Source organism: Narcine bancroftii, chromosome 5, assembly GCF_036971445.1.
Source record: "Narcine bancroftii isolate sNarBan1 chromosome 5, sNarBan1.hap1, whole genome shotgun sequence".
Lineage (NCBI taxonomy): Eukaryota > Metazoa > Chordata > Chondrichthyes > Torpediniformes > Narcinidae > Narcine > Narcine bancroftii.
The window spans coordinates 15,416,782-15,442,094 of record NC_091473.1 but is presented as its reverse complement, the minus strand read 5'-3'; the positions used below and the strand labels follow the sequence as shown (position 1 = coordinate 15,442,094).

General features: G+C 41.6%; 1 protein-coding gene across 3 annotated transcripts in view; it reads left to right on the top strand.

The window, feature by feature from the left end:
- The window catches only part of LOC138763159 (E3 ubiquitin-protein ligase RNF123), a 377,998-nt gene that overhangs the window by 27,894 nt on the left and 324,791 nt on the right, over nucleotides 1-25,313 (top strand). For all 3 annotated transcript variants that reach the window (XM_069936874.1, XM_069936873.1, XM_069936875.1), the window contains exons 5-7: nucleotides 7,962-8,059; nucleotides 8,908-8,962; nucleotides 16,744-16,829. In XM_069936874.1, coding sequence (XP_069792975.1) covers nucleotides 7,962-8,059; nucleotides 8,908-8,962; nucleotides 16,744-16,829 — 239 coding nt within the window. The remainder of the gene's footprint in view (nucleotides 1-7,961; nucleotides 8,060-8,907; nucleotides 8,963-16,743; nucleotides 16,830-25,313) is intronic.

Below are 25,313 nucleotides of genomic sequence, written 5' to 3'. Positions count from 1 at the left end.
GTCATTGTCTTATCAGTTTACTGGCAAATGGCCTGGATGAGTTGTGTGTTTTCATCTGGCTTCTAAAATATCATGGCCAAGAAATTAGTATTCTGAAACTAAATAGGAAATCAGTTGTAGCTCCCAGTGCTGATTGTAAAGGCCAAATTATTTGGCAGGAAATGTCAACACCTCAGAGGCAAGTGTGACCAGGTTTGGGATTGATGATGTACTATGAAACACAAAAGTCTGCAGACACTGTGGTTGTAGTAAAAACACAGAAATTTACCAGAGGAACTCCGCATGTTTCGCAGAGTCCATCGGAGGTGAAGATATATTACCGATGTTTTGGGCCTGAGTCCTTCCTCAAAGTATGAGTAAAAAGCAGGCAGGCACCAATATTAAAAGGCTGTTGAATGGGAGGGGAGGAGTACAGGGCAACAGACAAAAGATGTGATAAGAGGACCCGAGAGTTAACACCTTTTGTTGATAGGTACTCCTCCCTCTCCCATTCAGGAGCGTGATGAATAGTGGGATGAAGCTGTTCTTGAATCTGGTGGTACATGTTTTCAAATTTCATCTACCCAATGGGAGAGCAAAGAAGAGTGTGTGACTGGTCTGGGATGAGTCTTGTAATATTTTGACTTCTTTACTGAGGCAGCCAGAAGTACAGACGGAACCAATAGAGGGAAGATTGGTTTGTGTGATGGCTTGTGCTGTGATCACAACTCTGCAGTTTCTTGGTGTTGGGCGGAGCAGTTCCTGTTCCAGACTGTGATGCATTTATAAATCTTTTTAAAATCCACAAGTGGTTTCCCCTTCATTCATTCTGCCAGAAGTTTCATCAATGAACTTCCACATCAGAGTTTTCCTTTCAGAAATCCAGATTGACTGTGATGGATGGTAGTTATCAAGTTCCTCTGATGTCTTTTTTTAAAAATATTTTATTTATAATTTTTCACACAGGCCTGTATAGTCATATACTATGTCCTGCCAACGATGGCAGTTCACAGTCTCGTCTACATGTATATGTACTCCTTTTCTCTTTTCTTCTTTTCTTTGGCTCCCCTTCGCGGACGAAGATTTATGGAGGGGTAATGTCTGGTGACTGACAAGTCCGATGCGGGACAGGCAGGCACGGTTGCAGCGGTTGCAAGGGAAAATTGGTGGGTTGGAGTTGGGTGTTGGGTTTTCCTCCTTTGTCTTTTGTCAGTGAGGTGGGCTCTGCAGTCTTCTTCAAAGGAGGTTGCTGCCCGCCGAACTGTGAGGCACCAAGATGCACGGTTGGAGGCGAGATCAGCCCACTGGCGGTGGTCAATGTGGCAGGCACCAAGAGATTTCTTTAAGCACTCCTTGTATCTCTTCTTTGGTGCACCTCTGTCTCGGTGGCCAGTGGAGAGCTCGCCATAGAACACGATCTTGGGAAGGCGATGGTCCTCCATTCTGGAGACGTGACCCACCCACCACAGTTGGGTCTTCAGCAGCATGGATTCGATGCTTGCGGACTCTCCCAGCTCGAGTACTTTGATGTTGGTGATGAAGTCATTCCAATTAATGTTGAGGATGGAGCGGAGACAGCGCTGATGGAAGCGTTCTAGGAGCCGTAGGTGATGCCGGTAGAGGACCCATGATTCGGAGCCGAGCAGGAGCGTGACTACATAAACAAGTCCACTTCGTTACCCACCCCTCCCCCCACCTATAAAACTAAACAATTCATTCATACTCCAATGTCGACAACAATAACAAACACTAATATTAAGGAAATGAATACGAATACAAATAATAAAAAGAAATGAGAAAAGAAACCGGGTCTGTCACTGCTCAACGGACGGCTTCTGGGTCGGTGCTCATTCTTGACTTACCTTGATCAGGATCAGTGCGGGAAATAGGGAGCCGCAGCAGAGAACGGTAAAACAGTCACTTCCATGCACCTATGTAGTGCATGTACAGCTGTCATATCTTCCGAAAGGTGCTGTACTTGTTCCTCAGATTGTAAGTTATTTTCTCCAGGGGAACGCAACTTTGCATTTCCTTGTTCCATTGCTCGATACTAAGAATAGAATCGGACTTCCAAGTCACCGCAATGCACTTCCTGGCCACTGCCAATGCAATTAACACAAATTGGATTTGAAATTTGGACAGCTTCATTGTAAGCCTTATGTCCAATATATTTCCCAACAGGAACAACTCTGGGTCCTGAGGGAACTGTTTACCTACAATTTTCTCCAGGACTTGGCCTAGATCTACCCAAAAGGGCCTCACCTTGGCACATCACCAGGTTGCATGCATGAACGTCCCGGTTGCAACATCGCACCTAAAGCATTGATCCGGGAGTTCTGGTTTTGATCTATTGATTTTCTGTGGCATTATGTAGAATTGGTGCAAAAAGTTATAATGGACCAGCATGACCGTGGTCGTGCTTTCCCGGCACAGGTCGGACCAGCACCTCTCATCAATTGTAATGCCCAAGTCCAACTCCTATCTTTCTTTCGATCTATGAAGACCCGGTTTGGGTCCCTCTGTTTGGAACAGGTAATACATTGCTGAAATAAATTTCTTGCTGATCCCCCTTTGAATCAGGGCCTCTATGCTACTGCAACGAGGTAGGACCATTCCCGTAGAAAAGACCTTATTTGAAGATAGCAGTGAAATGTTTTATTCGGTAAATCATATTTATTTTTGAACTGTTCAAAATACATTAATTGTCCTTGCTCATTTCAGTCCTCTATACACCTGACTCCCTTGCGGAGCCAGATGTCCAGAATCCCGTTACCCACTGTCAGTGGTATTAATTTATTTGGAGTCAAGGGGGTTTTTGGGGACAAGCCCACTTTAATATCCAAATATTGGTTGATTTTAATATGTTTTAATATGGGGCTGCCCTTCTTCCCTGTCAACAATTTAATGTCCCATTTATAAATAAAATCCTCTGCTATCTTCTCGCCCACCAGGTGCAGATCAATTTGTACCCAGGATGGTACATCTCCTCCCTGAAAAAGGGAGGAGATGTATCTCGACTGAGCCGCCCAATAATATTTTTTGAAGTCCGGCAATCTCAATCCGCCTAGAATGTAGTCCCATGTTAATTTTTCCACAGAGACCCTTGGCACCTTACCATTCCAAAGAAACCTCCTAACCATATGTGATAACTGTTTGAAGAAACCCTGGGACAATGGCACAGGCAATGTTTGGAAAAGATATTGGAATCTTGGCAACACATTTATTTTGATGCAGTTGACCCTGCCCACCAGTGTGATAGGCAGGGGCATCTACCTCTTTAAGTCCTCTTCAACTTTTCCCAGCAAGGGGACATAATTAACTTATATAAGTTATTCAGGTCACTATCCAATGTTAACTCCTAGGTATTTGATCCCCATCTGTGGCCCCTTTAAATTACTAATTCCTTTAAATTGACTATAATTACCTTCAGTGAGTGGCATCACCTCTCTCTTATCCCAATTGATCGTATACCAAGACAGTTCCCCATAGTCCTCCAGTACCTCGTGCAGTCTAGGCAGAGAAGTCGCAGGGTCTGTCAAATATATCAGTACGTCATCAGCAAACAAATTAATTTTGTGTTCCTCCTGGCCCACTCTATAACCTTTGATGGCTGGATCCTGACGAATGGCTTCTGCCAACGGTTCTATTGCCAGCACAAAGAGAGCTGGTGAGAGTGGGCACCCTTGCCTACTAGATATGGTAAGTGGGAAGGCTGAAGAGACCTGCCCATTGGTTACTATTTTCGCCTTGGGCATGTGGTATAGCGCCCTAATCCAGGTTTGAAAAATAGGTCCCAGCCCTGCCTTCTCCAGCACCTTGAATAAAAATTCCCACTCCAGTCTATCGAAGGCCTTTTCTGCATCCAAGGAGATGGCCAGACCCTTTTCATTTCTAGATTGTGCCAGATGCATAACACTCAGTAATCTCCCAATATTATCTGCTGCCTGCCTTCCCTGCACAAAGCCTGTCTGATCCTTATTTATTAATTTTGGAAATGCAATGCCAATCTATTTGCCAGGGCTTTGGCTAGGATCTTGTAATCGGTATTCAGCAGAGAAATTGGCCTATAGAAAGAAGGGATAAGTGGATCCATACCCTTCTTCAAAATTGTCGTAACAATCGCCACTGTAAAAGATTCTGGCAGGGACCTTGTTTCCCTAGCCTGGTCTATCACCTCCATATACAGAGGCATTAATAAGTCTTTAAATTCTCTATAGAACTCAGGCGGGAACCTGTCCTCCCCCGGAGACTTGCCTGTTTGCAGAGCACTCCATGCTCAGGTAGGGGAGGTCTAATCTGGCCAGGAACTTGTCCTCTTGATTGATGTCCCCAGACAATTCAGATTTATATAATCCTTCATAAAATTCCCTGAAGGTCTCATTAATTTCCTTTGGTTTGTATGAGATCTGGCCATTCCCCATTCATATTGCATTAATTGTTCTGGAGGCTTGTTCTGCCCTCAGCTGCCACCTTATGAGCTCTCTCCCCCAACTCCAGTCTATTTTTGACTCAACCTCATAATAGCCTTTTCTATACTATACGTCTGAAGCATATTATATTATAATTTCTTATTTGTGAGAGCTCTGTAATGGTTCTCTATGCCTGGTTCCTGAAAATCCTTCTCTAATTGGGTAATGTCCTTTTTCAATTCCTCCACTTCCCTCATATATAGTTTTTCTTGACCATCTTCGTATACCCAATTATCTGACCCCTCAAGTACGCCTTGAGGGTGTCCCATAGAAAAAAATGATCTGGAGTAGAGGGGTAGTTGTCCTCACAAAACTGGGTTATTTGAGATCTTATAAAGCTACAAAACTCTGGCTTTCTCGATAGCAAAGTGTTAAGACACCATCTGTATGCTGTGTCCTGTTTATTTGGCATGTCTATAGTCAAGACTAGGGTGGAGTGGTCTGAGAAGTCTCGCTCTGTTCTCGGCTTCCATGATCCTACCCTCTAAATGGGCTGAAGCCAAAAAGAAATCTATTCTAGAGTAGGAGTCATCTTGTTTCAAGTAGAATGAGTAGTCTCTCTCTCTCTTGGATGCATTCTACGCCACACATCTATTAAATTCAACTCTCTCATATAGCTCATATAGTCAATGGTGGCTTTTGCCGCTCTAGTCCTAGTTATACATTTTGTGGACTTGTCCAATACAGGATCCAGGCATAAATTAAAGTCGCCCCCCCCTATCAAAATATTTTCACTTCCATCTGCCAAACTTAGGGAACTGTCCTGTTTAAATTTTTCATCATCAAAATTGGGGGCGAACACATTGACCAGGGTCCAGGACTCTGAGTATATTTGACAGTGCACCATTACGAATCTACCCATTTTGTCTGCAGTCGCCCTCTGCACCTGCACTGGAACTTTTCCTCATTAAAAGTGCCCCTTCCCTTGCTTTTGAGCCAAACGAGGAGGATATAACCTGGTCCACCCACTCTCTTTTTAACTTTTGGTGTTCCCGCTCAGTTCAATGTGTCTCTTGAAGAAAGGCCAGATCCACCCCCATTGTCTTGTCCATGTTGAACAATAGAACACTACAGCGCAGAAGCAGGACATTTGGACCATCTATTATTTTGCCTAATCCCATGACCTGCACCCAGCTCTCCATTATTGGAGACGTCCATTAACGGACGTTGTCAATGAAGCAAAACAAGCACAAAAGCTGCAGGATGGTACATCCATGTTCATTGTGGAGCGCAGTTATCAGTGGGTAGTAAATCAGAAGCTTGCAGGTCCTGGTCTGGAATGCTAAATGTTCTGGAGAAAATGTAACCACCTTGGGATGTTTGCTTTAGGAGATGTGGCTCAATATCAGAATGACTTGGTGTTGAGTTATCTTTATATTAGAACCATAAAAACCATAGAGAATTTACAGCACAGAAACAGGCCCTTTGGCTCTTCTCGTCTATGCCAAATTATTAGTCTGCCTAGTCCCACTGACGTGCACCCAGTCCATAGCCCACCATATTGTTCCCATTCATGTAGCTGCCTAAATTTTTCTTAAATGTTTAAAATTTAGCTCGCATTCACCACTTCAGCTGGCAGCTTGTTCCACACTCCCACCACTCTCTGTGTGAAGTTTCCCCTAAACATTTCCTCTTTCACCTTAAACCTAAGTCCTCTGGTTTGAATCTCACCTACCCTCAGTGAAAAAAGCCTACCTACGTTTACTCTGTCTAACTTCCTCATAATTTTAAAAAAAACATCAAACCTCTCCTCATTCATCTATGCTTCAGGATAAAAGTGCTCACCTGTTTAACTTTTCCCTGTAACTCAGTTCCTGAAGTCCAGGCAATATCCTAGTAGATGTTCTCTGCACTCTTTCAATCTTACTTACATCTTTCCTGTGGTTAGGTGACAAAATCTACACGCAATACTTCAAATTTGGCCTCACCAATGTCTTATACAATTTTACCATAACATCCCAAATCCAGTACTTAATACTTTGATTTATGAAGGCCAATATTCCAAAAGCTCTCTTTACAATCCTATTCACCTGTGACACCACTTTCAGGGAACTAAGCATCTGTATTTCCAAATCCTTCTGTTCTACCGCACTCCTCAGTGCCCTTTCTTGGTTTGTCCTTCCAAAATGCAACACCTCACACTTGTCTGCATTACGTTCCATCTGCCATTTCTCAGCCCATTTTTCCAGCTGGTCCAGATCCCTCTGTAAACTTTTAAAACATTTCTTTCTGTGTACAGTGCCTCTGATCTTTGTGTCATCTGCAAAGTGCAATTTACTACGTTATCATCCAGATCACTGATAAAAATGACACAACAATTGTCCCGGCACCGATCCCTGAGGCACCCCACTAGTCACAGGCCTAAAGTCTGAGAAGTAATCATTCATCACCACTCTATGGCTTCTCCCATATGGCCACTGTCAAATCCAGTTTACGACTTCGCCATGAAATACCGAGCATCTGAAAGGTCATGTGAGTAGCTTTTTTTAAAACAGAGGTGAGGGGAAGAAAGAATAACCTAAATTTTGAAGATGTTAGCGAGTGATTATCAATGATCAATAAACTCATGATGAGTTCTGTGATTTTTGACATTGCAGGGTATGTGCCATATTTATTTATAGTTGGAGAATGCAAGAGAAAAACATAATGTGTGCAGTGCACCACATGTCAGAATGGCAGGGTGCCTTGACACTATTTGGCTGCAGTGTTGAATATTGGCCCTATGGAGTTAGCTATGCTTGTTGCCCAGTGTTAAAAATTAGTACTGACTCACAATATCGATAGTTGGTCCTGTCCATTATCATCTGACTGTACACATGGCAGGATGAAACAATGTTTCTCTGGGCCACGGTGCATGCATAATACACAGTATTAATAAAGCTCATATAAGGTATAAAATAAATATTTTGGAATAATTTAGTCTTTTTCTTTAAAAGGGCTCAGGCCCGAAACATCGGTAATATATCTTTCCCTATTGTGGATGCCTCGACACTGGTTGAGTTCTTCCAGCATTTCTTTGTGTTTTTACTGCAATCACAGTCTCTGTAGACTTTCATGTTGCACCCCGCTCATTAATAAGAGACCGAAGGTTACAGGGAACCATTCAACAATCTCACTACCTGCAGGAAGAAGCTATTTTCCACCCTGGCAGTGCTGATTTTGATGCTCCTGCACCTCCTTCCTGATGGTCATAGGCCAAAGAACCTGTGAGTTGGATGGAAAGTGGATAGAGTTGGTTGGATAGGAGTGGGATGGTTGGCGTTGCAGTTAGCCAACGCCTTTTCAGGACCAGGGTTTAAATCCTACGCTGCCTGTAAGGAGTTTGTACGTTCTCTTTATGTCTGCCTGGGTTTTCCCCGGGGTCCAGTTTCCTCCCACAGTTCGAAATGTACTTGGAGTGTAGGTTAGTTGGGTGTAATTGGGGTCCATCCAGTGGTGCTTTTATTTTGTCATTGCTGTTGATTTGCTGTTGACCTTGATAGTTGCTCACTCTTTGATTTTCCTGCATTTCAGATCAGAATGTGGATGGACGTCTTGGCCCAGCCACAGTGGTTCTGGATCACACAAGTGGATTTGAGGGATTGTTGCTTGTGGATGATGATTTACTTGGGGTAAATACTTGAGAGCATTGCTTCAGGATTTTGAAACCTATTTCTTCCATTTTATCAAAGTCAGCATGGAAGTGCTGTGTCAAATGGTCCATTCCTATGGTGAATGTCATACAATGTAGAAAGCCGACTCGCCTCCACGCAAGTGTCCCAGTCAAGCCCTTAGTGCACCTTCCTCGGGCTGACAAACTGGCTCCCCTCAACAGCGAAAAGAGGGCATTGCTAGTCAGCGGGCAAACCTGCATGTGTCCAACAAAGTCAAAGGGCTCCCCTGCGGGGTCCATCCACACAGTCTTATTTATTTGAAATTCTAGCTATTTATTTCTTTATTTATTTTCTTGATTTATCTTTTTTTTGTTGGTTGTTTGTGTTTCCAGTTGATTGAATTCTGGATAATGGGGATTTTACTGTACCTGCTTTTGCATGTGGAAAAGATGCCTCACAGATGGCAATACACAAAGGCACTGGAGAAACTCAGCAGATGATGCAGTAATCATAGCATATGTGGATGAAGTAACATGGCTCAACCCTCACCTTTATTTATTTTTTGCTACATTTGCGAGTTTTTGTTAGACTCAGTCCCTTTGCTGTGTTTTCTACTACCTGTTCTTTTAAACTGAACCTGTGAAGGTTGCAATGGGATATTGTTGATAAGATGCTCAGAATTCAGATGAACCAAGTTGCTGATTCTTTGTAGACATTTTCAAGATTTCCCTGAGCGTTGCTGTCACTTTAATTCATGAATTTAAGGAGGTAATTGGTAGATGAATGTAACCCTCTCCCTGTAGCTGAGGAATAATGCCACTGTAATCGTTGACTTGTACTTGTTCTGTTTTTGTTTCACTTTTTAGGTTGTTGGTCACAGTAATTTCAGCTCAATCAGAGCCACCTCTTGTGTGTATAAAGGTGAGTGTGAGTCAATGTGTCAGATTAATCTTTCTGCTGTTAAAAAGATCTGAACACATCACATCGTGGCATTGCAATTAACGTAGAGCCAGATCAAGACAGGATAATTTAGTCTGCTAAATTGTTACCCAGCTCATGACACTCCAGGTCAATGGTCTGATTCTGAGCCAAACTGTTCCAAATTCAGTGTCTCCAAGGTGAGTTCCAGGCTGCAGATCCATGTATCATTTGTTACATTAGACTTAGTGCAGTGAAGAAGGAATTTTCTGCAAGCATTCTGATAAGTTATCTTTAACACCACAATACCACAATAACAGATTATAGAATTGAAAGGAAAGATCAATTAGATCCAAGCAAGTGCAACATGATAGCTCCTGTTGTGGGGTTCAGAAGCCTGATGGCTGTAGAAAAGAAACTGTTGAAGCCTGCAGGTGCTACTTTCACACTCTTCAGCCTTCTCCCTGATGGGAGAGAGTATGTCTGGGGTGTGATGGGTCCTTCGGTTTCCCAGGTGACAGGAAATGCTGATGGAGACCATAGAAGGGAGGGGAAGTTTGTGTGATGTTTTGAGCTCTTTCCACTTCAGCGCTATTGATATGGACAGGGGTGTAGTCTTTTCCCTCTCTTCTGAAGTCAACGATCATCTTATTGACATTGAGAGAGACGTTATCTTGACATGATGCCATGAGACTTTAATTCTCCTTCCTATATTCTGTCTCATCATTATTTGATAGAGCAGCTTTCTCCACCTCCATAGGATCATATATCTGCCCCCTAAGTAATTTTCTGCTAAAATGCTCACTCATGCTTTCATGACCTCAAGATGATCTATCTAATGCACTTCTGGCCAAACTCTGTGTCGCATCATCTGTGAACAAGATCATCTGAACCCTGCTCTGTTACCAACCCCCATCAGGTCATATTCACCCATTAACATTTCTCTTGCTGATTTACACTGTTACTCAATTAAATAGTATTTCAGTTATAAAATTCTCCATGAAAATCTGAGAACATGCTCCCTCATTTCTTCTGTTTGGTACATCACTGAATTGATCATTTCTTCCACTCTTTAGCCGTTGACATCAGCAATATCAGCATCCATGTTGTGTGACTCCCCCCCCCACCCACCCCCACCACCCAAAGTCTGGTCTACCACTCGATAACATTATGGCTGATCATTCACCATAATTCCACTTACCACCTCAATTCCTACACCCATCTGGATCACATAAATCTGTAAAATTATACCTATCATTCAAAAACTGTTCTGTTAGGGAGACAATTCCGGAGACTTGCAACCTTTCAGTACATTCAAATTCCTTCTGATCTCAGACCTCAGTGACTTATCCTGTGAAACTGCAGGTTTTATTTCTGAAAAACTTCTTTGAGGGAACCTACATTTTAACTCTACATCCCGCCAAGCCCCTTTGAAATCTTCCAAGTTTCTATACAATCTCCATTCCTTCTTTTAAATCCCAGTACATTGTCCATTTTACCCAGGTTCCAAATTGGACTCTGCTCCCCAGGAACCAAAGCAGTAAACCTATCTCTTGCTTCCAAAACAACCAAGTATGTTCTTGTGAAAGTCCTGCCCAATTACATCAAGGTTCTCTTGTTCACTTGCCCCATTGCATTGAAAGCTGCAGCTGTGATTTGTGTGTTAGCAACAGGCAACTCCTCCCCTCTTTCTCTCCCCCCCCCCCTTAGGTGCCAATAGTTAATAGTCTCTTTTTAATAGTGTCTTCCTGCGTTTCCTCTAAATGTGATCATCACTTCTACATTGTATTTTTATCTGTTGATTTCTTGTCCATCTCTTAACTTAAACCTCTTTCCCTTTTGACTAAAAAGAGTGAAACACAAAAGTCTCTGCAGATGCTATGATTGTATTTCAAAACACAAAAATGCTAGAGGAACTTAGTGGGTCTCACAGAACTTTTGGACCTTCTGTATCATTGTAAATGCCAGATTGCAGGTTCAATTGCTATGTAAGAATATTATTGACATAGATTGTAAACAGCTGATCCCCAGTTTCCAACTGTCCCCCCAGTGGTTCCCTTTTACTTTCTGGTCAGAGCTTCAAAGAACATTAATAAATTCCCTCTCTACCATTCAGGGCCCCAAACAGTCCTTCCAAGTGAGCAACACCACCTGTGAATCTGCACGGGTCATTTACTGCATCTGGTGCTCATCCTCTACATCGGGGAGACTGGACCCAGACTTACATATCACTTGGTTGATCACTGTTGTCCTGTCCACTACAACAGTAAGGACCTTCCAGTGGCCAACTACTTTAATTTCACACATGTATCTGTCCACAGCCTCCTATACCGCCAAATTGAGGCCACTGGCAAATTGGACCAACGCACCTTGTATTCTGCCTCCACAATCTCCAGCCAGACGACATCAATATTGACTTCTCTAATTCCCTTACCACCTCCCTCAGTCTCTAGCCGCTTTCAGGTGCTTGGATGCAGATAATGCACCGGCAGACGCGGCTGGGGGAGTCCAGCTGGGACGTTCAGGTGGCTGTGGAGAAGACGCCTTTCTGTCACCTGAACGTTCCAGCTGAAGGAGAGCCATGTCCGAGTGAATGCTGGCTCCTGTGGACTGTGGCCCTAGTCCCACTGCTGCTTTCTGGTGCAACGGGGGATTCTCGGAGCTGGAGATTATACCTACAGGAGGAGGGTTAGTTAAGTGCTTCTCCTGGCCTGGTTCTCCACTTTCAGGTGGCCACCTGACAGCTGCATTTGAGTACAATAGACGGCTTTACATCGGGGTATTTTGGCCACCTGAAAGTGCCTTCTCTCTTTCCTTCATCCCTCTGCCTTCTTTCCTGCAGCTTCCCACCCCCTTCCTTTCCTTGTCCAATCAGAAACCTACCCTTCTTAGCCCTCTGTCCTCTCTCCCAATCACTTCTTAGCTTCTTTCTCTTTTATCCTTCCACCTATAACATCTTATCTGTTAGCCTGGGCTCCCCCCCTCCCCACCCTTTTACTTAAGTGTCTGCTGAATTTGTGACACTCCTGAAGGGCTCAGGCCTGAAGCGTCGACTAACTTTACCTCTGATGGATGCTGCTTGACTTGCTGAGTTTCTCCAGTTCTTTTATGTACTGCACTCCCCAATAATTTTTATTTTTAGAATTTAAATTAGAGATAAAGAACAATAGCAGGCCCCTTTGGCACAGGTAAATTTTTGACTAGTAGAGGAATTAAGGGTTATGTGGATCTGGTGGATAAGTAGAGCTGAATCCATAGCTATGAACTTTTTTTAAGTTCAGATTTGATGGGCTAGATGGCCAACTCCAGCTCCTTTTCTTACGTACTAATGTTCTTGTTTCATGGTATATAGGGTAAGAAAAGGAAAGAAATTTTGAGCTAAAAGATTCCTGATGTCTTTGAATAGCTGGTCTGCTCCTTCAATTTATTACTGGAATCCTTTTCAGAAGCATCTTGTGAAGTTTTATTAAGGTGAATGTGATTTGAATTAGGAGGACTACACAATGACCAAATTTTAAAAGTTATTATTGAGCAGACTGATTGAGGTTTCTCTACTTTTTTTCAAGAGAGAGAGAAGCAAGCACGGATTTATATAAAAATGAATAAAATAGGAAAGGATAAGTCAGAGAATTTTATATATGAATTTTATTGGATATAGAGATATTCCTTTATTAAAACATCTTTCTAAAATATGGAGTACAATACATTTAGAAATGGGAATGAAATTTTCAAATACAGTACCAGGAATGATATTGAGTCAGAATCAACTTATTCCTTTTGCAATAAATGTTTTGATATTTGTTTTAACAAAGGAATTAAGACAATAAAAGATTGTTTTCAAGGTTCAACTTTAATGACATTTGAGCAATTGAAAAGTGAGTACCTGTATGGAATACAAAACAATACAATATTCTCTTATTATCAGTTAAAGACATACTTAAGAGAAAATTTAGGTCCAGATTTGATATTGCAGGTACCTGAATTAAGTTATTTGGAACAATTAATCACAGATATAAGTATTAAAAAGTTTATTTCAATTCTGTATACAATTTTGCCAATAAATAAAATAAACCAGGAGTTCATAAGTCAAGACAAAGATGGGAGAAAGATTTAAAAATAGATATTCAAGACGAAACTTGGTTAGAACTTTGTCAGGATAATATGAATAACTCAATTAATGTGCAGTACAGAATGATACAATATAATTTTTTTACATCAACTGCATCTTACTCCACAGAATTAAATTCTAATTTAAATGGATTAAATTCTAATTTTTCACATAAATGTTTTAGATGCAATAAAGAAATAGATATTTTTTTTACACTCTGTGGGAATGTTCAAATTTAAGACCCTTTTGGACAGAACTGGGTTTATTTTTGGAAAGAGTTACAAAAGTTAAGTTTCCTCAAGATCCAAATAGGTTTTTTACTTGGAAATATTTTTAACACAGAATTGAAATTGAAATTAAATAAATACCAAAAATAACTTGTTAAAATAGCCCAGCGGTAGCTAGAAAATGTGTGGCAGTAAGTAGGAAATCAGATGTATATTTGGAAATGGGTAGATGGCATACTGAGATAGGTAGTCGTATACCACTTGAAAAAATTACATATAATTTATGTGACAAATATGAAATTAAAAAAAAAATTTGGAATCATATTTACAAGTTAAAGGAATTGAGTTGTAATTAGCCAACCTGAACCTTCCAATTTCTTAAATTAAGAAATGTTAGATTTTATTTGATGCTTTTAATAAGGTTTTATAAATATTATGCAGATGTTTACTTTCTTTTTTCTTTTTTTTTAATTTCTTTTCTACTGGGTTGTTGGGAGAGGGGGGAGGATGGGAGGGTAAATGTTTTTAATATGACTGTATTCATCTTTCACTATTTTTGAATAAGGAATTTATTTTTTAAATTGCATATGTGAAATTAAATAAAATTTTCAAAATGATAGGTGAATGTGATCTATAAATGCAAAATCTGTTCTCTTGGAAATGCACCTTGCAAATCTACAGGCAGCAGGACAAGTCCAAGGCAATCTCATTAATGGGATGGGGATCAGAGGTTTTTAAAGTTTTTAATTTAGATATACAGCACTGTAAAAAGCCAATTCGGTCCTACGGGTCCATGCCACCCAACCTACACCCCAGTACGCTTTTGAAAGGTGGGAGGAAACTGGAGCCCCTGGAGAAAACCCATGCAGACACAGTGTGCAATCAGGTTGGAAATATTCCATGAATTAGAAGGTAGATCCTGAGTCTATATCATTAATTTGGGTTAACAATGCTTGCCAATAGACTGTAGGAATCTTGCTTGAAAATGCTGATTATGTTGTGGGAGATGCTGTCCCAGTAATACGGAAGGGTTGGGGTTGATTTTGGCACGGTCTGGTAAACAGAATATTAGGATACTACTAAACTTATAGGCTAGTAATTAAGCTTAAATTAGTGAGGACAACTGAACATTCTAAGGCTTTTTTATATTGTTATGAACCCAGAGGATCCCAAAATCCAGCAGTAATAGATATTCACCAAGATGAATGGTTACTTAAACAAAAGTTGCTTTTAATTATCTCTAAACATGCAAACAGAATCATACTTTAACTTATCATTATTGACTTAACTAGCATGACTTAACCCCCCCTTCTAATTCTAAGCGCACTTATATGTAATGTGTGTGTAAGTTCAGAAAAATTCTTTGGTTCACAGTCCAATCTCACTTCTCATTCCTCCACGTTCACTGATTGCAGGCAATTCTTAAACTGTCCATAGAATTTAACATTTATAAAGTTTACCAGGCTTTGGTGCTTGAAAGGGAAATGGTTACCACTCAGGAGGGTTCTTGTCGGTTTTCAGAGAGAGATTTGTTGTACGTTGGACATCCACAAGTAATTTACTTCCATCAGCAACTTCAGTGTCTTGCCAAAGAAACTTTCCCCCTCAGGGTTCTCCAGTTAATATAATATAATAATAACAATTACAGCACGGAAACAGGCCATTAGGCCCTTCTAGTCCGCACCGAACCAAACACCCCTTTCTAATCCCACCTCCCTGCACAATGCCCATAACCCTCCATCTTCCTCTCATCCATATACCTGTCCAACCTTTTCTTAAATAATACAATTGACTCCGCCGCCACTATTTCTCCCGGAAGATCATTCCACACAGCTACCACTCTCTGAGTAAAGAAGTTCCCCCTCATGTTACCACTAAACCTCTGCCCCTTAATTCTTAACTCATGTCCTCTTGTTTTAATCTTTCCTCCTCTTAACGGAAATAGTCTATCCACATCCACTCTGTCTATCCCTTTCATAATCTTAAATACTTCTATCAAATCCCCTCTCAACCTTCTACGCTCCAAAGAATAAAGACCCAATCTGTCCAATCTCTCCCCATACTCCAGATGCTTAAACCCAGGCAACATTCTGGTAAACCTTCTCTGCACTCTCTCCACTCTGTTTATATCCTTCCTATAATTAGGCGACCAGAACTGCACACAGAACTCCAAATTAGGCCGCACCAACGTCTTATACAATCTCAACATCACCTCCCAACTCCTATATTCCATGCAATGATTGATAAAGGCCAGCATACTAAAAGCCTTCTTCACCACCCTATTCACGTGAGTTTCTACCTTCAGGGAACGATGTACCGTCACTCCTAAATCTTTCTGCTCTTCTGTATTCCTCAATGCTCTCCCATTTACCACATATGTCCTATTCTGATTCTTCTTACCAAAATGAAGCACCTCACACTTATCAGCATTAAATTCCATCTGCCATTTTTCAGCAGATGGAATTTCTTTCTTTCTTTCTTTCAGGTCACCACAGAGTTCCCTTCTGTTTCTCTTATTTCAAGAAAAAAACATTAGACAGCCAGTCCTCTCCTCTTGCATGAACCACAAGGGCTTTGACCAGGCTGAGCCAAGCACACTCAACCGGTCTTCCAAATGGGGTTTTCCACAAGCTTTCCAGCTTGTCCTGTTCCAGTCCCATCTGCTGCTCTATCACTGTAGAACTGATCTCTCTTTCTCTCTCTCTCTCTCTCTCTCTCTCTCTCTCTCTCTGTGTCAGAGAGAAAACCTGTTTGACTCTCTCTGCTTGCAAAACCACATGACCCTCTTAGAACAGCAAGTTCCCCTCCAGACAATCTGTGGCTCCGACAAGTTCTTTCATCTGTTGCCTTTTTGTAAACAACAATCCATTAGTGAAGTCTCTTGGGCACTCTTCAAAGCTTTTGCAAAGGCTGTTGGCCCTGACATGTCTAGCATGAGCAGAGCTCCAGTATTTTAAATAAGATCTGTTTTAAAGTGTTTGTATGTGACCTACACTAAAAATACCTGACCCAATTTATCTCCCAAAAATATATCTATATTCTGTCACAATATAAAGCAAAAAGAGGGTGAAATAAAGTAAAAAGACATGTTCAAAATACTTGGTTTAGACAGCATCTGTGGAGGAAAAGATCATTTCAGGTTGACCTTTCATTTGTTATGGAATAGCGGGAGATGTGCAGCAAGCAAAACAAAATGAATGTCAGTTGTTTCAAACCAATTCTTCCATTGCTGCATTAAAATTATCTTTAGATTAAACAAATGACTCTCTGAACTGGAAGCAATTTTTCAATTTTCTTTGATGTTTTAAACATTTACATGTAGTTAAATGTTCTCTTGTTTGTGCTTTTGATGGAAATGTCTGATCTGTGTATAAGACTTGTGAAGGACTTTATGCGTTGTGTGTTGCTGATCTGATGTCCTTTGATACTTGTGTTGTCATTGACCACAGGCAAGTGGATGTACGAGGTTCTGATCTCCTCTCAGGGGCTGATGCAGATTGGTTGGTGCACCCTGAACTGCAGGTTCAATCAGGAGGTGAGACAATATTTTTCTCTTGCATCAATGCAAGGTGGTGTTGATGCACTTTGACAAGTTTGTGATTCACTGATTTTAATAACTTGCATTTATGCAGTTGCTTCAATCAAAAATGTACCAGATTTACCAAACAAATTTGATGTTGGGCTTGGCAAGGAATTAAGCTTCGTGAATAAAAACATTTTAAATTTAATTTTTACATTTAAAAAATTTTTAGAAGTGCAGCAACCTTCCAACCCACAAGCCTGCGCCACCAAAATACACCAAAATAACTAATTAATCCTGTACGTCTTTGGAACGTGGGGGGAAACTGGAGCACCCGGAAGAAACTCACACAGGTTGCAGGGAGAATGTACAAACTCCTTACAGAGGTTACTTTCAATGATCATTTTAAAACAGTGGGAGAGGTGAGGGAAGGAATTCCAGAGATCTTCAAGTCAGCTGAAAGCTTAGTCGCTAATCTTGGGGATGTACAAAATGTGTGTAGTAGAGGAAAACAGGATCTAAGGTCTGCAGGACTGGTGCAGAACACAGAGGAGAGGATCAGAACATTGCATGGCTTGATTTAAAAAAAATATTTTAACTACATTGAAATTTTTTACACTCCACTGTTCAAACTCCCTACTTGCAATAAATGTTAATAATGCTGACTTTGCATTTATGTTAATGGTCTCACTGGGTTTCCAGCTGTTTAACAGACAAGGAGACACTCACAGTAGCTTCCCGCCATTCCAGGAGCTGCTCGTCCTCAGAGGGTGGATTGAGTTATAGATAGAATTTTAGAAAAAGTCTGAAGTTCTGGAACTGTGCAGTTGTGACCAGGTTAAACTATAACTCAAGTTGAAAAGAGAGTCTGATAACAGAGAGGGTGTGGCTGATGAATGTGTACAGGTAATGAGCCACTTAGGGGTGGAAGAACCCCTGAAACATACACATGATTTATCAGAGATTTGTGACAGTGCAATCATTATGAATAATAAGAAAAGCCCCGAGGTGTATAGTGACCTGGCTGGAAGATTTTATTTGTGTGTTGTGATGAGAAAAGAACTAGATGGAATGCTATAATACTGTAGGTAATCTGGAGATTAGGCAAGCACGCTCGAACAACATTGTTGGTAAATGTTCTGAAAAGCCGAACTGATATTTGTGCAAGGGATATTTGTTTTTACCGAACGTGATCCCATCAGTCACTCTGGCTGGCTGCTTTTCATTTAGTGAGGCTCTAGTTGTCCTTTGCTGGTTCAAATTGATTCTGAATAATATATTGTAGCAACTTTCTTTAAAACTGAGACCCTTCACAGACTTTCTAGTGGGCATCAGAGCTCCTTGAAGGAAATCTCCCAAACTGCTCGGCTTCAACAGCTTCACGAAAAAAGGGGAGCTTTTTTATTTTTGCTGCCATGAATTTGTGGCAGGGTGATGATATCGCTGACTCAATCCAAGCCCAAGAAATTGAAGCGTCCCATGTTGGCCAGGATTAAGCCTTTCTTGGAATGAGTTTTAAAACAGGAAACTTTGGTAATTCTGGGCTGACACTTGTTCTCTGCAGAACCCTTTTCAACATCTGTGAAACATCCTTTCAGCCTCTCTTTTTGTTTCCAGTAGCTTACAACAAGGATGTCTAGAGGAGAGAGAGAGAGACACACACGGTCCTTTAGACCAAAGACCCATTCTGAGTTAACCTGACATTCTGTAAGGGGTGGGAGTGTTATTCCCCAACTATTGGGGACAGTTTGACTGTTACCCATTTTGTGTAGGAAGGTGCTCAGGTGGGTGGGTGGAAAGAAAAAGTTTGAAAAACATTGTTTTATTTGGACCTAATTAACTTGATATGTGCATGTTTCATAACTCCAAAGGAAATGGGCCAATGACAATTTCTCTCAAGCAAAATCTTTCAGTAACATCCTTGAGTAGACTGTAGTTCTCCAAATGCTCAAAGATTCTATTCTTAAGAATCCTCTCCAATAGTTTGCAGACCACTGATGTAAAACTCCCTATTACTTTTTTAAACAATGGGAGTATATTTGCCATTCTCCAATCCTCTGGCACCTCCCTACAACCAAAGAGGACCTAAAGATCATAGCTGTTGCCTCAGCTATCTCTTCCCTCACTTCCCACAGCAACCTAGGGTATATCACATCTGGTCCCAGGGACTTATCAATCTTAATGTTATTAAGAAGTTTCAACACTTCCTCTTCCTTTATCTCTACACTGTCCAGCATACAAGCCTGTTCTATTATGACCTCACCCTGAAGTAAAGTATTTATTTAGGACATCCCCAACCACCTCTGCTTCTCGACATGTGTTACCTCCTTTATCCTTTAGTGGCCTCACCTTCATTCCCATCATCCTTCTGTCTTCACATATGCATAGAATGCCTTGGAGTTCTCCTCAATCCGACATGCCAAGGCCTTCTCATGCACCCTTTGAGCCCTCCTAAGTCTTTTCTTAAGCTCCTTCCTGGCTACAATATACTTCTCATGAGCCCTTCCTGTTTTCTGCTTCCTTCTTCTTCCTCTTGTCTAGCTGCCGCACCTGTTTTGTCAACCATGGTTCCCTTTTCTTACCATCTTTTCCTTGTCACAGTGGGACAAACCTATCCTGAACCCTGCACAAGTGGTCCCTAAACTTCCTCCACATTACTTCTGTGCTTTCTCCCTTGAACATCTGTTTCCAGTTACTTTCACTAGTTCCTGCCTCATCCCATTGGAATTATCCCTTCCCCAATAAAGCACTTTCCCATTTTGTCTGCTTTTATTCTTTTCCATAGCTCTGCTAAAGCTATGGAGTTGTGGTCATTCTCACCAAAATGCATCCCCAACGAGTGGTTTGCCACCTGACCAGGTTCATTACCCAGAATTTGATCCAGGATGGGCTCTCCTCTCATTGGCTGGTCCATATACTCCATCAAGAATCGTTCTTGGACACACCTGATAAATTCAACCCTATCTATCCCTCTTGCAGTAAGGAGGTGCTAGTCAATATTAGGGATGTTGAAATCACCCATAACTACAACGCTGAATTTCCTGCACCATTCCACAATCTGCCCACTTCTCTGCTCCTCCATATCCCAAGAGCTATTTGGGGAGGGGGGGGGGGGCAATAAAGTGATTGCTCCCTTCCTATATCTGACTGTCACCCACACCGACTCAGTGGACAATCCCTCTACAGTAGTGATTCCCAAGGCTCTGGAAAGATCGAAGGGGGCGGTTAGGGAAAAGGGGGCTGTCCAATCCTTCAGCATTATTATTTATTTGCTCTACTGCAAATTTTTCTGAAGAAGCCAGTGCAGTAATTTCCTGACCAGACTCGGGATGGCAGTAGTAAACAACATAAAGAGTGACAAGGCGTTCTTGTGAAAGCTGGTCTCAGTGGCTCCCATGTTGTACTGTGATCAATACTTCCCCCTCCCCCCCCCCCCCAGTGCTGCCTCTAACCTCCCCCCCAGCACCGCCTCTAACCACACCCCCAGGAATGCCACTAACCCCCATCCAAGTGCCATTGTATGGGGGGTTGCTTGGGATGTGGCCAAGGGGGCAACAGGCCAAAAAGATTTGGGAGCCACTGCTCTACCTCCTCCTTCCTTTATATAGCCGTGATACTATCCTTGATCAGAAATGCTACTCCTGCTCTCACCCCCTTTATTACTTCTCATCCTATTAAAACACCTAAACCCTAGTACCTGCATCAGCCAATCCTGCCCTTCCTCCTGTATCGACCACAACATTGTAGTCGTTTTGTCCCCTGCCTGTTCTTCCTCACAAACTCAGAACATATAGCATCATGCTTTTGACCTTTTGTCCTATTCTCTTGTGAGAAACAGAAGTACCTTCACAGATTTCGCTCGAGACAAAAATTGAGAACAAAGAACATTTATTGTACAACTGCAAAGTTGGGTGCTTCCCCTTACCATGGGAATACACACACATACTTTTATACAGTTCATTTCAGTGTAGAGGTACCCTCCCCCCCTTAACATTCTTCTGCCTGCTGGATTGGTTTGGCATTTGGTAATTCTGTCCGCCTACATGCAGTTTCTGTAAACTTGAAAGACCATGGGGTATCCTGTCTGGGTCCCATCATGTCATTGTCCTTATTCATGAATCTGCCTTTGTCCTTATTCACACATCTCAGCCCCCAGGACTTAGTAAATATATGCAGAACTTGCTAATTCTTTCTATCACTATAAGACCCTTATTCTATTATACTTGCATAACCCTTCCTCACACTCTTATCGGAATTCATCCTTATCGGAATTCATCCCTACTCAGCACTTACTTAACTTCCTCTAATCTAGTCTAGTATTCCTTATTTCATTCATACTAGCTTTACTTCCTATATTCTATTATCTCTCACAATCCACACTTTTTCTTTAGCTACGCTTAGTAAATTCTCAACTGGAAGCTTGGTCTTTTTCCCAGCGAGTCAGTAAACGAACTGTAATCTCAGCATCATCAGATGGAGCTTGGGAAACATACATCCTTTGGGTTGTAGTGATCTGACGAAGGGTCCGTTGAATTAAACACTGCACACAAGTCATTAGGCAGGGAAGTATCATGATGGCTAAAATAACGAGTCCAACTGCTATAAGTCACCAGTAAAAAGTTCAACTGCCTGACCATTGTGACGTGATCATTGTCATCAATCGATCTTCCACAAACGCCGCCCTCAGCAGCCAACAAGTAATCGAGAGCCAGGCGGTTTTGATAAGCTGTAGCTCGTATCTGTCGTTGTTCTTCAGCCCATAAATCCAAGGCCGTCGCTGTCTGTTTGGTGATAATCTCCAAAACTGCCTGGAGTTTGATTAAACGGTTTAAATGCCAAACAGCTGTGGTACTCTGGAGCTGCTTGAGCCGTTTACAACTGGAATCCCCCCTTATAGTGATGGCCTTTAGCCTTCCGAATGTATTCGTGACCCAAAGGATGATTTACAAGATGCCAAGTTGTGGGGGGGGAGCGTTTATTGTTACCTAACCTGTGAGTAGCAGCTTGTCTGCGAGCATTAGCATATATACCCCCTTTATCCCTACTCCAGGTATAGCCCTGACTAATGTTCTGCCTATCATTTTCCCACCATCTTCTTTGTACCATATTTTTAGCACTCATCACTTTAATATCTGTAGAGGCTGGGACGCCAACCCAATCCACTCCCCTAGGGCAGTTCTGTTTCCCTGGTCCATGTTGGGATCCTAAATTACTAAATAAGGCACCCCACTATGAATACACTCTATACCTGTGTCCTGTCTGCATTCTAAAGGTAAACTTGTCCATTCCTCAAAGTAATTATCACCTCTGCTGCCCCTATTCCAGGAGGACTTAATACATTGTGTACAATTGGGTGGTTTCCCAAAAATTGGGAACCAGCAGAAAAACAATACAGCAAATAATAAAAATAACATTACAGCACTTTTTCGCGGCATAGCGTAACTTTCAGACCAGAAGGATGCAAGACTGCACGCCAGGTGGAGGGTATATTATCAACGTCTTTAGTTCATGGATTAGCTTGTTTAATGCGTTGTATGTGAGTCCACCCCTTTTCTTTTGTTCGCACTGCAGTGTTTGTAATCAGAAGTACACAATAAGGGCCGTCCCATATCGGTTTTAGTTTATGGTCTTGCCACGCTTTTACATATACCCAATCACCAGGTTTAACAGAATGAATAGGTTAGTCCAGGGGTGGGTTTTGAGCTAATAAACCCTTCTGTCTTAAGTCATACAGAGAAGTAGAAAGTCCCTATAAATATTTAGATATGGTCATTAGCCTCAGGGGAAGGGGTATCAGTGTGGAATCCCATGTAAGGAAGACCAAACATCATTTCATATGGTGAGACAGCAAGGTCTTTACGAGGAGCTGTGCGAGTCCTAATTAAAGCTAAGGGTAAGCATTTAATCCCATACTCTAGGATTTATTAGTTCCCGATCCTCCTCTGTTAGAACATAAAATTGAACCCCGATACCTGATCCCTGTGGTCTGGTACCGACCGATAGCCAATTGGTCCTGTAAATCCCATCCCAACAAGCAAACTCCAGCTTGGGGAACTAGTAAATATCCAGACTCTGATCCCTGCCTGGGAAGTAAAGCTAGTATGAATGAAATACTAGACTGGGGGTTGAGATGTGTGAATAAGGACAAAGGCAGATTCATGAATAAGGACAATGACATGATGGGACCCAGACAGGATACCCCATGGTCTTTCAAGTTTATAGAAACTGCATGTAGGCAGACAGAATTACCAAATGCCAAACCAATCCAGGAGGCAGAAGAATGTTAAGGGGGGGAGGGTACCTCTACACTGAAATGAACTGTATAAAAGTTGGGTGAGTCCCAGTATGTGTGTGTATTCCCATGGTAAGGGGAAGCACCCAACTTTGCACTGTTGTACAATAAATGTTCTTTGTTCTCAATTTTTGTCTCGAGCGAAATCTGTGAAGGTACTTCTGTTTCTCACAAATGGGGGCTCGTCCGGGATCGCACTCCCTCCACTGACAGAGTGCCCAACGACGGGGGTAGGTGCACCCCGGCTGATTCAGCTGGACTCCCGGACGACAGGTGACTGGTCAGTGGACGAAGCGAGTGATATCCGAGAAGAGGCATTGAGAACAAAGAACATTTATTGTGCAACAGTGCAAAGTTGGGTGCTTCCCCTTACTATGTCCTCTCCACTCCCCCCACCCCTGCCAAATTAGATTAAACCCTCGTCAACTGCTCTAGTAAACCTGGCTGCCAGAATATTGGTCCCTTTCCAGTTCAGGTGCTGCGCATCCTTTTTTTCTAGATATGCCAAAGGACCTGGGTCGATGCTGTAGTTTTCTATGGTTCTGTGGATGGGAAGACCAATTGCATTTCTGTTCAAGCTAAACAGCATTTGGTTTTGATTGCATACAGTGATTCCTTTATCAAGAGGTTAACAAAACTCCAGAATGAAAAGAATTTATTATCCCTGATACAAGGTACAGAAACAATGAAAACTTGCTGCTGCAACGACACAGTTACTCGAAGCACATTCACAAATACTAGGTAAAAATTACCGCAATGCACCGTGACTGGTGCTGCCTGACCCAATGAGTTTCCAGCATTAATTTTATTTGTTTCATATTTTCAGCATATGCAGTATTAATTGATTTTCAAAAATAACAGAAATCTGTGTGATGAATATTCATGCTGTTTCACAAAGGTGTTTAACTGTTCAAATGATGATTTCACAGCGATGATGAGAATTGAATTGTTTTTAATGTCGACTGTACAGTAAAATGCTTTGTTCTGTATGCTATCCAGGCTGGTCAACTTATGCAGCAGGTAATGCAAAACATCTCGTGTTGCAATAAGTTATATAAGGTATAGAGAAGATTTTAAAATATTATATTCCAGGGTATAGAGAACTTTGCTGACTATCATCTCTTTTGAGTGAGAGCTGCATTTTAAGATTTCAATAACTGCAGGAAAAAAACTATTATTGAATCTGGAGGTTTGTGTTTTTCAAGCTCGTGTATCTTCTACTGTTGGGAGGGGGAGAAGAGTGTGTGACTGGGGTGGGATGGGTCCTTTAATATGTTGGTATCTTTTCTGAGACAGCGGGGAGGGGTTGTTAATGGAAGGGAGGTTGAATGAAATAAGAATTAGAGGACAATGAGTTAAAAGTAAAATGTTTAAGAGGAACATGAGGAAGAGTTTCTTCACTCAGAGGGTGGTGAGAGTGTGGAATGAACTGCCAGTCAAGGTGGTGGATGTGGGTTCAATTTCAACATTTAAGAGAAGATTGGATAGGTACCTGGATGGAAGGGCTATGAGCTGGGTGTGTTGATGGGACTGGATAGAATATATGGTTTGGCATGGATTAAGTGGGTCAAATGGGCTGTTTCTGTGCTGTAATATTCTGTGGTTCTCTGGTTCAAGAAGATGTTGTCACCTATCCTCACTATTTGCAGACTGCGGGTCAGGAAGTCGATCATCTAGTTACTGATACGCGTGAGAGTTTGGGGATGTTTGTTTGGGACCGTGGCATTGAAGGCAGAGTTGGAGTCAATAAATAAAAGTTGAACATGAGCCTCCTTGTTATCCAGATTTTCCTAGGTTGAGTCAGGGCCAGGGATATGGAACTATTCCAGCAGTATCTGAATTGAAATACATTGAAGTTGTCTGGAAGGCTGAAAATGGGTTTAGTCATGATTAATCACATCCTTACTGATCGATTAACAGTTGGATTACATTGTAAGATTACTGGGAGATCTTCTTGACTGACTGATGTGCAAAGTTGTGAATACCTAGAAATATGTCATCTTTACTGATGAAAGATCTATTATTCTTGCAACACCAAGCTATGATTAGGAAATAAAAGCACATTTAGGCAACTTCACAATCTGAATATGGATAATTCAATGAAAAATCTAGAAAGGACGAAAGTGTGAGAAGAAAATGATATGGAAGCAATTTGCAAACTTTAGACTTTACTTTCTTTTACTGTGATGTTTATTTATTTGGCACAG